This window comes from Rhinoderma darwinii, chromosome 3, assembly GCF_050947455.1.
Source record: "Rhinoderma darwinii isolate aRhiDar2 chromosome 3, aRhiDar2.hap1, whole genome shotgun sequence".
NCBI classification, from domain to species: Eukaryota; Metazoa; Chordata; class Amphibia; order Anura; family Rhinodermatidae; genus Rhinoderma; species Rhinoderma darwinii.
In genome coordinates this window covers 113,175,871-113,191,743 of record NC_134689.1, presented here as the reverse complement: position 1 = coordinate 113,191,743, position 15,873 = coordinate 113,175,871, and the positions used below count along the sequence as shown (strand labels likewise).

The 15,873-nt window shown below is 42.2% G+C and overlaps 1 protein-coding gene across 2 annotated transcripts in view; it reads left to right on the top strand.

The window, feature by feature from the left end:
• Positions 1-15,873, top strand: part of UBTD2 (ubiquitin domain containing 2) — a 56,254-nt gene that overhangs the window by 28,106 nt on the left and 12,275 nt on the right. The window contains exons 1-2 of one of the 2 annotated variants that reach the window (XM_075860040.1): positions 8,872-8,892; positions 10,604-10,840. In XM_075860040.1, coding sequence (XP_075716155.1) covers positions 10,666-10,840 — 175 coding nt within the window. In that variant the 5' untranslated portion in view covers positions 8,872-8,892; positions 10,604-10,665. Of the gene's footprint in view, positions 1-8,871; positions 8,893-10,603; positions 10,841-15,873 lie in introns of those variants that run through there. The other variant, XM_075860039.1, reaches the window with a different exon arrangement.

Below are 15,873 nucleotides of genomic sequence, written 5' to 3'. Positions count from 1 at the left end.
ATGTTGGCGTCCATTACAAATCGGCCTCCCTGCTCTCGTATTTTAACAATTTTAGAGAACTTTATCATTAAGGATCTAATTTCAATACAAGCTGCATTATGGATGAGATACAAGGAATGACTCCATAAAGATGTACTAAACCATCCATAAAGCAGATATAGATAAACCATAGCCCTACTTCTACGGTCAGTAGATATTAAAGAGGTAGAGCTTTTTTAATGAATTAAGTTATTTACAAAATTGCCATGAATCGCCTCCCCTTTTGTTGTATCTTTATATGTTAACACTTTGTATTATTTTACATGTTAGTGCCTTTTCAACATTGTTCTGAATTTGCTAGTGGAAGATTTATTTCCTCCATCTGCTTTTCTCGGAACGAGGCATATAAAAGCCTGGCTTTCTTCTCATTTACTAATGTAACTGTTCGGAAGCACAAAGTCCAATTTACACTCCAAATGGGAATGATTTGTTTAAATCCGTCTAGTCTGCAAAGTACTCTGACTGTCATTTTGTTTATATGTCAAGGACAATTTTCGATTTTGTCTCACATAGCTAAAAAGAAATACATCTTTATTTACAGGGTAACTAAACTTTACAAAAACTTTTTGATATGTCATAGTGACATGTCAGAAGTTTTGATTGGTGGGGGACCAAGCACTGAGACCCCCACCGATCGCTAAAACGAAGTGGCGGAAGCGCTCGGGTGATAAGCTAAGTAGCACGGTGCTCACCTGAGCGCTTCTGCTGCTTTGTATTAGTGATTGATGAGTGTCTCAGTGCTCCGATCCCCACCAATCAAAACTCCTGACCTGTCGCTATGATATGTCAAGTTTTTTAAAAGTTTAGTTATGCTTTTAAGTTTTGTATCCTTGTTTGGGTGTGTACTTTTAAAATTCTGAAACTGAGTTGTGATGATTTGTTATGGCTTCCCAATATACAATGGTTGTTACAATTACAGTTACAATTCACTGCGGTTGTGCAGTGAAGAGGAGCGGGGGGGCTCAGGACCCCCATTCTAGTGTTCAGTGGTGGTCCCAGTTGTGGGGGTTCCAGCAATCAGACATTTATAACCTGTCCTGTGGTTAGGTGATAGATGTCCTTAGTGTGACAAACTATTTAATTATAAGGTATATTGTCCTCTGCTTTCAGTTTGTTAAAATTTCATTTGAAAAATTTAGTTTGTTAAAATGTCATTCCTGTGAAGATTTTGCAATACTATTTATTTTAGTTTTACCAGTTTATCTTGCTATATTCACACGACAGTGAAAAAAAATTCCATTAAAAACTCAACGGTCAGTTTTTCATGGCCGTTTTGCATCAATGTGTAACTTTTTACCCATTTCTAGTCCGTCTGTCCGTTTTTAATGGCCGTTTGACATTCGTTTTGCATCAGTTTTTCACGGCCGTTAAAAAAACGGATGAATTTCATTGGCCAGGCTTTTTTTGTCCCAACCCCCTGAAAACACCCAAAGGAAGGTCACATGTTCACCTAGACACTATTTACAGCCTCCCTGTATATGATGCCACACACCTCCCTGTATATGATGCCACACACCTCCCTGTATATGATGCCACACACCTCCCTGTATATGATGCCACACACCTCCCTGTATATGATGCCACACTCCTCCCTGTATATGATGCCACACTCCTCCCTGTAGATGCCCTACATACTCACCGATGCAGCGCTGTCTTCAGGTAAGGCCTCCCGTCTTCACGGGATCTGCGGCGACACGATGACACATACTCACCGATGCAGCGGCAACTTCTCCTGGTCTGGTCGCTAGTCACACAAGATCTGCAAAGGTGATGACGTCATCACGCCGCCTTCGCAGAACCCGCAAGACTAGCGACCAGACCAGGAGAAGTCAGCGCTGCATCGGTGAATCGGTGAGTATGTGTCGTCGGCCCGCCGATAGCCAGCAAGGGAACTAGTAGTTCCCTTGCAAATCCCCATGTCACAGATCCGTTTTTAACGGTTGTTACATGTATTTACAGCCGTTAAAAACGGATCCATTGACTTCTACGGGGGCCGTCAGGCCGTTAAAACGGCCTAAAATAGGACATGTACTATTTTTTGACGGCCATTATTCACGGGCTGTTAAAAAAACAGCCGTGTGAATACACCCATAGAACATCATTGTTCTGAAAATGGCCGAGTGACAGCCGTTAAAAGAACCGCCATCACACGGCCGTTTATTACTGTCGTGTGAATAAGGCTTAAGTGTTCAGTCTTTCATGTTAGAAACAGTGACACAAATAACTAAATTCATGGCTGATCTTAAATAGCAAAGCTTTGCTTTTAAAATCTTCCTTCGTTTTAGAATCGGACTACATGAGTTTTCTGTGATCAGTTGTTTTTTACGATCTTAACTGTTCTCTATTACTGTCCTGGGTTTGAATCAAGCCTTTGTAATATTCCACTAAACACTGTGCTGTTTATCGGAACCCCTACATATATGGCCATCACTTATATAGCCACTGGTAACTTTTGTCATCTCTGTTCTTTTATTTTCAGATAAGTTTTTAAACACCAGAGGTAGATTTTAACCTATTTTAAAAATGTCATACTGAGATGCCAGAAGTTTTCATTGGAAGGGGCCATGATCTGGACTCACCTCTGATCCCTAGAACGAAGGGACATGCACTGGACCATCCAGTGAAATTTCATGGTTGCTACGTCATTGTTAGTTTGAAGATCTTCAGAAATATGGAAAGCTCCGAAGGCCCTCTTACACGGGCCAATGATCGGGCAAATGAGCGTTCATATGAACTCATTCCTGATCATCGCACTTTGTCACTGCTGTCATTTCCTTAAACATCACATGATGCCTCCGACTGCACTTGCGCCTCCTTGCTTCATAGACTCTCACCAGCAAACCAACCATGTTCATTCACTTCAAATGGGCCGTTCACATATGTCCGTTTCAGTTTCCCTCCGGCGTGTTGCAGAACAGCTGGAGGGAAACTGATGCTAGAATGGATCCCATAGCTTTCTATGGGATCTGTTCTGACACAGGGGACATCATTTGTGGTACTGTACGGCGCTGGACCTGTGCAGGAGCCGGATCCAAAAACGTTACCTGCAGCGTTTCTTGGTCCAGCTCCCAGGGAGGTCCGGCACCCTATCCTATCTTATTTAACTATGGCCGGAAGAACGCAGGGACCTGGCTGGAACGTGGATGCGAGCAGGAACAGAATCTAGTGACCCCCCCCCCCCTGTTGATAGGGCGCTGTGGCCGGGGATTCCCTCCAGGGGGAGACCCTGACGGCACTGTCCATACATGGACAGTGCCATCAGGGGTTACTGCTAGGAGCGGAATCCCCGGTTATAGCATTTCCGGGGATTCCGCTACAGGCGGAGCACCAGACTGCACTGTCCATATATGGGCAGTGACGTCAGGGGCTACTCTCTGAGCAGAATCCCTTGACACAGCATCGGCAACACTGTGGCCGGAGATTCCGCTCCTAGCGGTAACCCGATGTCACTGTCCATATACGGACAGTGGCGTCAGGGGCTCCTCCAGGAGGGAATCCCCAGCCACAGCGTCGGGCCGGGGATTCCACTCCGGGAGTTACCCCTGACGTCACTGTCCGTATGTGGATAGTGGTGTCAGGGGCTTCCCCTTGAGGGAATACCCGGCCACAGTCGGCAATGCTGTGGCCGGGGATTTCACTTCAGAAGTTGCCCCTGATCTCCCTGTCTATATATGGATAGTGACGTCAGGGGCTTCTCCTGGAGCGGAATCCCCAACCAGCAGAGCATCGGCAACACTCTGGCCAGAGATTCCACTTCTAGAGGTAACCGATGACGTCACTGTTTTTATATGGGCTGTGGCAGTAGAATCCTGGAGAGAATGTCACTGTCCGTATATGGATAGTGGTGTCAGGGGCTTCCCCTTGAGGGAATCCTCGGCAATTCTCTGGCCGGGGATTCCACTGCTTCAGTGGCACTATCTTTAGGGGGAGTTCACACTGAGTTTTTTTGCGAGTTTTTTTACGTGGAAACCGCGCCGCAAAACGTGCCAAAAAACGGCCGAAAATGGTTTCAATGGGAGGCGGAGGCGTTTTTTTTTCCCGCTAGTGTAAAAACCGGCTCGCGGGTAAAAGAAGGGACATGCCCTATCTTTGGTTTACGCCTCTGACTTCCCATTGACATCAATTAGAGGCATAGAAAGCGTATTTCGCTGCGTTTTATGCCCGCGGCGCTCAATGGCCACGGGTGAAAAACGCAACGAAAATCAGCGTGCAGGCAGAGGAAAATCTGCCTCAAAATTCCAAACTGAATGTGTCCTATGGCTTTCTATGGGATCTGTTCTGGCATAGGCGACATCAGTTGTGGCGCCGGACCACCCAGGGAGCCAGATCCAAAAACGTTACCTGCAGCGTTTTTGGTTCCGGCTCCCAGGTTGGTCCGGCGCCGTATACTATCTATTTTAATTGTGGCCGGGTGCTGCCGCATCCACCTTCCGGCAATCCTATGTAAACCACTACGGACTGCAGCATTTAAGGGGTTAAACGGCTGCGATCGAAGTAAACGTCGATTTCTACCTGTAATCCTACAGCCGAGCACTGGCTCTAGCCTACACGGGACACCCGTGCAGGACTTCGAATTCGGCCGCCGTGAAAAGGCGGCAGCCTAGCCTAAGGCTCCTTAGTGACTGCCGTGAAAAGGCGTATTCGTGGTCTTGAAGGGGTTAAGAGTCTTGTAGTATACGGTCTATGTTCTGCTATAATTTTTTTCTTTTTTTTATGCGCATTTCCTGTCATATCATATGTTACTTCACTTGAGCTAACCCTAGAATAATTGCTAGTAACTTCAATGGTATTATATCAAAGAAATGATGTAAACCTATGTAAGCTATGTAAACCTTTGAAGGGTAACTAAACTTTCAGAAAAATTCTGACATGTCATAGTGACCTATCAGAAGTTTTGATCGGTCACTATGATATCTGATGTACAGTTACATCATAGTCAGGAAGGATAAGTATAGAGCTGAGCCCGCTCCATATTCAGTGGGTGTCACTGCAATGGCCAGGATCGGAGAGAACTCCGATCACAGGAGCATAACTACTTATATGCCGTGGTCGCTATACCGTTAAAAAGTGGGGCTGGCCTCTATAGTCGAGTTTCTAGAAAGTGCAGTTATAGATTTAGAGAATGATAGTGAAACTTATCTGTCTAGCTTTGTTAGTTTTCTTTTTGGAAACTTGTCTCACTTCTCTGAATATTCAATGCTAATGACATTAGCAGATTCCAGGTCGCTTTTTATCCACCCTTTATACATTCTACATTAGACACTATGTAGAGTGAATATTACCGAAAGGAATAAACTCTTAAACGCTGTGTGAATGGACAAGCAAAAATAAAGATTCCTCTCAAATACCTTGTGGATCGTAAAAAAAATAATAAAAAAATAAAATAAAAAATTTACTAGTTCATTTCTTATAGGGTTCGTTAAACCTTTTTACAAACCTTTTGTTTTAATTCAACCGTGTTCACATTCTTTGTGAAGAGGGAAGATATGGAACCCATAGGTGACTGTTATGGAGAGGTTCTTGCCCAGCTCTGCTCCAGTGCCATAGAAGTACATGTTCATATATAGATTTCTTCCTAGTGGTTTGGTTGTTTGAATTTTGCAGGAGCAGTTCTAGTATTTCTGTTTGGAAATAGATGTACAAATGAAAGGAGAGTCGCACGTCACACAATTGTGTGTAGCCCAAACCCTCTTTCATCGTATGAGTGCATAGCAACTGGTAGCAAACAAGTATATTGGCAATAGATACAGCATGAATATCTATGCACCATTAACCCTTTAATCACCAGCTTATTTTGGGCCTTAATGACAAAGCAATAATTTTTTATATATATATAAAATATATATATATATATATATATATATATATATATATATATATTTTTTTTTTTATTATTATTTTTTTAATTGTCCCATTTCAAAAGCCATAACGTTTATTTTTCTGTAGACCCAGCCATGCCAGAGCTTATTTTTGTGCGGGACTAGTTGTATTTTTTAATGGCACCATTTTTGAGTACATGTAATTTATTGATTAACTTTTTTGGAAATAATGGAAAAAGTTAAATTCTGCCATTTCTTTTTTTTTTTTTTTGCTTCATAAATGTACACCGTTTACTAAGTGGTATCTGTTTTTTTAACTGATAGCACCCTATCACATTCATTTCAATGGGGCCATGCACACTTCTTTTGTTCTAACGGAACCGTGCGGCCGTTCCATCAAAAATAGGACAGGTCCTACTCCTGTTCGATTTTGACTGAAAAGTCTGGACCTTTTCATTGATTTGGTCCGTGAAACAATGGACTTCACATGAAAGCCCTCCGTGTGCGGTCAGTGTTTCACGCATCCGTCATTAGCGGCCGTACAACGGCTGACGGACGTGTGCATGAGGCCTTAATGACCGCCATGAAAAGGCATATGAGCGGTCATTACAGGGCTAATATCTTAGTAACTTTTGCATTTATAATTATATTGGGTAATCAAATTTGCTAGTCCTGCTACGTCCCATCTTCTCCATTTTACTGTCTGTAGATTTGTAAGAAGCGAAAAAGGCCCTATTCACACGACAGTGATTCCCGGCCGTGTGACGGCCATTTTTTGAACGGCTGTCACACGTCCGCATTAGGAACAATAGACCCCAAATGAGGCCGTTCACATGGTCGATTTTTTTTGGAGCATGCCCTATTTTCGGCCATTTTTCCCACCACATGGCTCCCATAGAAGTCTATGGGGCAGTGTAAATCACGGCTGTCACTAAAAACGAAAACACGGCCCCGAACGGAAACAGAACGGATGCAAAACGGCCGAGAAAAACTGATGTTTTTATCGGCCAACACTCGGACCCTGTCTTGTGAATAGAGCCTTACACTGGACTTCTGAATTCAACTATACACAACGTTTCTGTGAATTCTGTAATCAAGGAAACCTATAGGTCTACATAGGAGATGTATACACAAAATATATAGAATTGCAAAAAAATATATAAATGGTTGCAATACGGAGAGGCACCGACGTTGTATTTTGATGACCTTTGTGCATGATGTTACTTGATTATCACACTCCAGCTTGGGTTTTCTCATTCATTTTACTGCAATGTGACCCTGTTTTAATCCTGGCCTTAAAACAATGTTCGGAGAAATTTAGCCTGAATAAACTTGACCCTAGTGGAATTTACTATAGCAAAACATTTACAGGTACGGAGTAGTTACGTAAAAATAATAATTCTGAAGGCCTGTTCACAATATTTATATGTTCACAATATTGCCTGCAGGGAATAAGTTAATAAAACGTGTATTTTTAGTCTTTGATCATAAAATCTGCATGTGAACAGTGCTGGATTCATAGAATGCGATTGTGATCTGTTCGAGACTTTCATGTTGCTGCCTTTACTGTCTGGGCTGTGCTATGCATGTCAGCAGGGAGCTGGCTAATAAAATATTTAAAGTACCTGTGACCTTCTCTTGTGGAGTATAAGACACGTACTGTAACTCTCGCCGACTTTTCTAAGTCCAACTCCATCCACACTGCTGGATTATGTTTATAGCAATCCATTTATGAAAACATTTGGATAGAATACATTTTTCAGGAATTAGTTTTGGTTACTTTTGCTTTTTTAGAATTTTTTTTTAATTTTCTTTTTCAGTGAGTTTTATTAAGGTAAACATTATTTGTTACATTTGAATATATTACATAGAAAAAAAATATAATCATTTGCATGTGCCTTTTTTAGTGAAAAGGGTTTTTATCAATTAAATACGAAGTACTCCATTGCCATCTGAAAATGTCATCACTTCACAAATCCTTAAAACAAGGCATTTATTCCTAATTGTTCAATATCATTGTACGATCTGGTAACTCCCTGCGCCATGGATACCATATTTTGCATGTTAAATGGATTGCATGGGCTTTGTGTGTGCTAGACATTAGTGCGGTGGTCTCCAACCCGTGGCACTCTATCATGTAACTAGAACACCCAGTAGGATATGTTCATAAAGGGCGGATACGCTGCGTAAAAGCATACCGCGTATCCGCCCGGGTGCCGCAGGAAACTCTGGCTGAAAAACTGCAGCAAATTGTGGTCATGGCGACGCGTCTCTCCGCCGTCCTGCAGCCCGGCCTCCTGGAATGACGTTTCATCCCATGTGACTGCTGCAGTGGTCACATGGGATGAAACCTCTCAGGAGGCCAGCCTGGACAAAGAAATACAGAATTCTGTGTAAGAGGTTTTTTTCTTTTCTGAGATGCGTTTTTTGCGGTGGAATCGCTGCTTTTCTGCCTCTAAAAAAGCATCATCTGCTATTTGTTGCCGGTTTTACCACCCCATTAAAATTCAATGGGGAAAACCCACAACAAATAAGCAGCGATTATGCAAATACAACTGACCTGCTGCGGATTAAAAAAACGCACCACAGGTGAGTGGGAAAAAAACTCTCAAATTCATCATTTATGCAGCATGCGAATGAGATTAGTTCAAATCTGATTTACTTTGCTGCGAATGTATTATGCTGCAGATTTTCCGCAAAAAAATTCAGTTGCAGAAGATTCCGAGTATTTACGCTACGTGTGAACTTACCCTAGTTGTTCCACAACAGATGTGTTCTGCTATTCGCAGGGTCTCTCTGGACAGCTACTTTAACTGTCTATGTGCTTGGCTGCCTCCATAACTACAGACTACAAATCTGTGTGTAGTCTGTTCCTGCAGCCACGGGAACCTGTCCACTAACCCATTCTTCTTGCAAACCTACAGAACTATAGAAGAGGGGGCAGATCGAAGATAGAAACACAAGACTGCAGGATCAGACCACATACAAGGTTTATCTGTAGCTTGTAACCATAGACAGGCATAGGAGTAAAAATGTAATTTTTTTTTAAAGTTTCTTTATTTAAGTTGCATGTAGTGAAAAAGTTAATGCAGAGGTTGACGTAGCCTTTAATGCTAGCAAATGATGACTGCGTAGTAGAAAATCATTCAAACTATGCGTGAATTTTGTCAACTAATTTAGTTTACATGGCACTAGGCATACAAGCACTGTACATTCACATCATTGTGCCACATTAATCTATACCAGCGGAGGAAACTGGCACCTCTTCATTTTTCTCAGTGATTAAAACAGTTGGCCTAAACACAAATACAAAAAAACAAATAAAAACTGGTGATTCTTCAATGTGGCTGGTAACCAACAGGATTTCTTTCATTGGTGCCAGCGTGAAGACTTTGCATAAGATTTGGTTAGTAAGAGCTTATTCCCTGAAACTGCTTTCCGCTGCCATCCTTGAGTCTTTAATGTAGCTAGCAATTCTGAGAGCTGCTGCTTCAGAACATCTAGCTGCACTTTTCATTTTATGGTGTTCACATTTGACCCACTCGACCGAGTGTTTGGATTTCAACATGCCCCATGAAAATACTGCCATAGGCTGTGCCCTTTACACACACTCAGTGCCCCCTGCAGACAGTGCCACACACTGTGCTCCTGTAGACAGTTCCCACCACACACGGGGCCCTCTGTAGACCGTGACATACACACAGTGCCCCCTGTAGAGTGCCACACGTCCCCGCCCCTCCGTGACTCCAGACCCCTGATCAAACCTCAGACAGAAAAAAAGAAATACATTTTTCTAAAATAAAAGACCTTTTTAAATTCCCCAGCAGCTCTAGCGCTGACATTTTGTTGGTCCCCACCAGTCCTGCAGCGATGACATTACGTACATCAGTCACGTGACTGCTGCTGCCAATCATCGGCCTCGATTTGGCTTTAGCGGTCACGTGAATGATGTACGTGGCGTCATCATTGCATGACCGGTGGGGACCACCGGAACGTCATCGCTCGAGCGGCAAGGGGATTTAAAAGATGAGTAATGTGTTTTTTTATTTTTAGAACATTGACTGCAGTTACTTAGTTTTTCAGCTGCAATTATTGCTGGTGAAAACATTTTACCGGCACTGACATCTTGGTGCAGATGCCGGTTTGTTGCCGCCTGGGTGGCAAACCTACATACATCTTATCAAGACGGGCTTAAGAACCTGACAGCGCTGGGCAGATGTTGCGGCCCTCTGCGCTTTTGAAAGTCCAGAAAAAACAGAAAGTCTAATTCCTTGCAGTGAGGGCTACAATCTATAGCAGATAGCTGCCAGTGTAGCAGAAAGTTAAAACAAGCAGTAAAAGACTCCCTTGTTGGTGTGGCGCCTGCCTTCGTGTTGAAAAGTCCGGTCGGGCCACAGCACCGCTAAGTTGAGGTAATCACTCCCATGTTCCACGGTGACACCACAAAGTTGATTATGTGTGGTGGCTGGCGTGGTGTGAAGACCTCTGTGCAAAGTCATGGTTGAGGGCAGGAAGGTTGGCATGGTTAGAGGAGCACTATGTCTATGGCTAAAAGCAGAAGAGGTGAGTCAAAGAAAGTGAGGCAGGCCATAACTCTGTTGCCTACGGGCTCACATAAGTCTGAAGACTGTTTTGCACCTTGATCATAGAGCTTGCTTCTTTTTATATTTTGTTTTTTTCCTCTTAGTTAGGTTTCATGCTTTTTTTCTGAATGTGTACTTACTGCTTGCATCTTTCATATTCAGTGGCCTTAGGACGCAATCAACCCTTGAAAAAGGATAAACCCAAATGGAAAAGTGACTACCCTATGACAGATGGACAGTTGCGCAGCAAACGGGATGAATTTTGGGACACTGCACCGGCTTTTGAAGGTCGGAAAGAAATTTGGGATGCTCTGAAAGCAGCCGCACACGCTTTTGAGAATAATGATCATGAACTGGCCCAAGCAATCATTGATGGTGCAAGTATAACATTACCGCATGGTAGGTTTGGTGAACCTAAATCTGAAACTGTCTGCGTGTATACAGCTGATTTACATTTTAATATATTAATTTCAATTGTGATTTATTTATTTTTTAACACTAGTAATTATAAAATGATTCTTGCTGCCTAATCGAAGGGTATTTTTTCCAAGGACTTCTTTCACTTTTCTGGGAAAAGTTTTGTTGACATCACAAGTGTTTCAGGAAGTGCCCAACACAAAACTAAAAATGCCTACTATATCATTGAATCAATCAGGGAACTGCCTAATCTCAGAAAATGGCCCCCTATACAATACCTTTGTGGCATGTTGGATTGGGTATATGGGTTTCTACAAGATGCCCATAAATATTAACCTAGTGGGTGATTATAGCACCCAGTGCACAACTTCCAGAACTGTGAGCGGAGAGGCTTTTCCTTTATACTGTGCCATTCAGTTCTGCTGGCAAACTATGATTTTGGGGGCTGTATATTGGGCATACCCTGTATAGATTAACCCCTTATGGGCATCTTGCGGGTCCCGTTTACAGCTCATCATAGGTAGACTTACAAAGGCTTTGCTTTTTGAACTTCATTGAAATAGTAAATGCTTATGTTCTGTGAAAATAAACTGCTTTTTATTTGAGGTGATACTATTGTCCGATACACAGATTGCTTAACTTTTAAAAATGAATAATGCTTCAATGCTTGGTGCCTTCAGCACTCTGAGCCCACAATTTACCCTTTTTGAGGACTTGACCGTTCCTCTTTAATCTGGAACTGACGAATGACATTATCAAATTTTCTGTATTGTAGGTTGATCATAGAAAAAATAAAGATGGAGAATAAAATAGTAGTGCAAAAAATGCCAAGCCACTGATTCTGCTTGCAGGAACTTGTAACATGAGCACGTTCACCTGTTTAGATGAAATGCAATCATTTGGCTGTGAAAATCTAGCCACATACTTATTCAATGTAAAAGCAACTATGTATAAACATCTATCATAATTTACTATACACAGCAAGGAAAATAATTACTTAGGCTGAATGCACACGTTGCGTGATTTGATGCGGAAAATCTGCACCAAAACCGAAGGTACGGATTTTGGTGCGTTTTTCGTTAAAACGACTCCGATACAATTCGCAAGTGGAAACGCAAGGTAAATTCACATTCTGCAGATTTTAAAATATGCACTTACTTGCAGAAAAAAATCTGCACCGTGTAGATGAGATTTCTTGGAATCTCATTTACTTTGCTGGTACTGCATTACACTTTGGATTTGTCGCATGAAAATACGCGTGGCAAATCCACACGTAATACGCAACGTGTGCATTCAGCCTTAAAGTTATATTCATGAACCCAAAAAATTCAAGATTCTAACATTATGATGTTGAGTTGTTGTTTTGTGCCATTTCGGCTGCTAGGAGTACAGACCTGCAACTAATATGCTGGGGAAGGGGCTTTCCAGCCGGTATAAATTGATGGTCTATCCTAAGGATAGGCCATCAATAGCTGATCGGTCATGGTCCGACTCCTGGGTTCTTGACAGGTATTGCAGCCTTTTCTCCTATACACTGCAGTGGGAGAAGAAGGCTGCAATACCTGTCTATCACTGCTACATGTGTGTCGATGATCCACAGTGAGCAGGTAGAAATGAAGGTGAAGCCGCGCTCGTACGAGCACTGCACCCATTTCAAAACAGCTGATCAGTGGGTGGTCCCGGGAGTCAGACCCCGACCCTTCAGCTATTGATGGCCTACCCTGAGGATAGGCCATCAATTTTTACTGGCTGGAAAACCCCTTTTAGTTGATAAATCCACTTTAAGTCTAATATCCATGGTAATGTAGGGTGTTTTTTGTTTTTTTTATTTCTCCGGTCTCCAGCTTTGTCCAGCTGCCTGTGCCAGGAAACAGCATGTGGTGATGTTATCCTTACCCTGATCATAAAGATTAGTTCAGTTTAGGAGAGAGGACTGTGCAGTAATGGGGTTTTACACTGGCAGATTATCGTGCAGACGAGCGTTCATATAACGCTCGTTGACGATAATTGCCCTGTGTAAACGGGAACGATCAGCAGATGAACGAGCAAACGCCCAATCTTCTGCTGGTCGTATAGTTTTAAAAAAGTAAAATATTATGGGACACGCTGCCGACATGATGATGATGATGATGGATGGAGACAAGCGATCGGAGTAACGACCACTCGTCCCATCCATAGCTCAGTGTGACAGAAGCAAACGAGCGCCGATCAAAGATGTCTGTTTGATCGGCGCTCGCTGCGCCGGCGTTTTTTCGGCCAATCTAAAAGGCCCTTAAGGAGTCAATGACATAAAGACGTTTACACTGACCAATTGTCCTTCTGATTTGCTCATAACCATAAGTGGCAGGTGTAAATAAAGGAGATGATCAGCCATAAATCGGTCATCGTTAATCTTCATTGAAATTATTCTCGGCATCCTAATCGGTAAATGTAAGGGCAGGCAATTGCAAAAGCAGTCGCTAGGCTGCCAGAATTGTACTGATGGAAATGTTCTTTAGATCCTTGGCCACAATTTTTCAAAATTGTTGTATGTAAAGGCACCTTTATATCTAGCAGCAAATGGTATTCATCTTCTACAGTGAAAGCCATGCCATCAGAATTGTGACATCACAACCTTGAATGTAGCCTTCACTTTGGCTACCTGCCACCATAAATAAGTCAGTCAGTGACAACTGTGTTTCCACAAGGCACAATGTGAATCCTCATAGCATTCGGTGTTTTCCAGCTCTTTATTAGATGTTGCCTAAATTACCACTGAAAGTCATAAATACAATAGTCCTATTGCCAGGATTTTGCGATCAATTAGGTCATTGCATGCGCCTAACTGCTAAACCCGGATAAGCTGCATATTACCAGAAGTAAAACCATGGGGAGATTTTGATAGACCATGTGCTCATGCAATAAGATAGGAGGAGAGCTGTTCTAAGTGCAATTTTAGTTTACAGAGAGACCACCATATAATACATGGATGGAAAAAGTCCTATTTGTTCGGCTTTCCACAATATCTAATATCACTGGACCCCCCTCAATGATATCAATAAATGGGTATGGGACAAGAGTTCTTTCATATGACTTACCTGGTATTCTAATTTTACATCAGTGTGATTTGGGGTTTTTCTTTGTGATGCTGATGCTCCGTAACCTGATCGCAGTAATAACTAATAAGATCTGTGCCTAAGGCTATCTTACTATTTACTGCCGGACCCAAGGCAGAAATCCAAGGCTTACCTTGGATTTCTGCCGCAAATGTGCTGAAATCCGCTAGCTTTTTCATTCAAATCTGCGTCAATGAATGAAATGTCACTCTCTGTCACAGTTATTAAATACACAAGAAAAATTCTGCCAAGTCGGCACAGAGATGCAGATTTCCCATTAAAGTCAAAGGGAGTTTTCTATACGTGGATTTTGGCGTGAAATCCATAGTGTGCGAACTAGGCCTACGGATGATTTTATATGTGCCCTTTTCATTCAGTTTTATATTCACTTTTGTAAGTTAATGCCAGGTTTGGATTGTAAAGAGAGCGGAAGTATTTAGGAAAGATTCTGCTTCTCTTTTCTATTCCACTCCTGGTTGTGGTTTAAGAAAACTGCATCAAAGCGGCACGTGTGAAAGTACCCTAAGGCCCTGTTCACACAGAGTCTTCTTGACACGTTTTTTGACGCGGAAACCGCGTCGGAAACCACGGCCGAAAATGCCTCCCATTGATTTCAATGGGAGGCGGACGCGTTTTTTACCACGAGCGGTAAAAAGTGCTCGTGGTAAAAAAAAAGCGTCATGCCCTACCTTCGGGCGTTTATGCCTCTGACCTCCAATTGACATCAATGGAAGGCAGAGAAAGCGTATTTCGCTGCGTTTTTGGCCGTAAAACACTCAATGGGCGCGAGCGAAAAACGCTGCGAAAATCGCGGCAAACCGAGTGCAGGCAGATCACAATCTGCCTCAAAATTCCAAACTGAATTTTGAGGCAGAATTTTCCTCCTGCAAAAAATGCTGTGTGAACTCAGCCTAAAGGTCCTTTTTACACGGGCCAATTTTGGCCTTAAAATGAGCACCGATTAATGAGACAGATCGTTAATTGGCGCTTGTTTGCTCCTTTTACAAGGAGCAATGGTTTACAAGGAGCATTTGCTCGTTCATCAACTGATCGGGAACGAGCGTTTATATTAACGCTCTTTTGCCCGATCATTGGTTCATGTAAAAGACCTTAAGGCCCCCTGCACATGCTACAGATTTGGTTGCAGAAATTTCTGCAACTGAAAGTCAATTCCATTCATCTAAATGTGATTTGTTTCTGCTATAAGCACAAAATCTGCAGAAACGGAACCTAAACAGACTAAATATATAATGGAAGGCCCTATAGGTCTGCTCTCATGAATCCAATTCTGGTTTTGGCTTAAAAAAAAAAATGCATACAAAATCAGCAGCAAATCTGCACTGTGGGAACATACCCTTATAATGCAGTCACATGCGGCAGATTTTGTTGCAGAAATTTTCTGCGACTGAAATCCGTTTCATTCATCTGATTGGAACGTGCAGAATTCGATGCGCGTACTGCAGAAACAACCACAATAAGATAAATGGAACGGATTCATGTGTGACTGCACCCTAAGGCCTTGCAGACATGCTGCAGATTTTGCATGTATTTTTTAAGCCAAAACAAGGCACAAAACATAAACAGAAGAAATATATAAAGCAAAACCTTATAGGTCTGCTCTCCTAAATCTCATTCTGGTTTTGGCTTAAAAAATGCATGTAACATCTGCAGCAAATCTGCACTGTGTGAACAAAGCTTAAAGAAAGGCCATTAAACTCCGATCATAGGGTCGTTTAGGATTTGCTTAAAAAATCTGGGCTAATTTCTGATGAACTATAAATCATACACAAGTTATTTGTTCAATTTTTTTGTGGCAGACCATAAAAACCCCTAAAATTCACGTGACCTATATTTAATAGAGAGTTAAATTATGCATAGAATATTTTCTATGTAAAGTAGCGGAAGTGGAAGCTCTGTTTA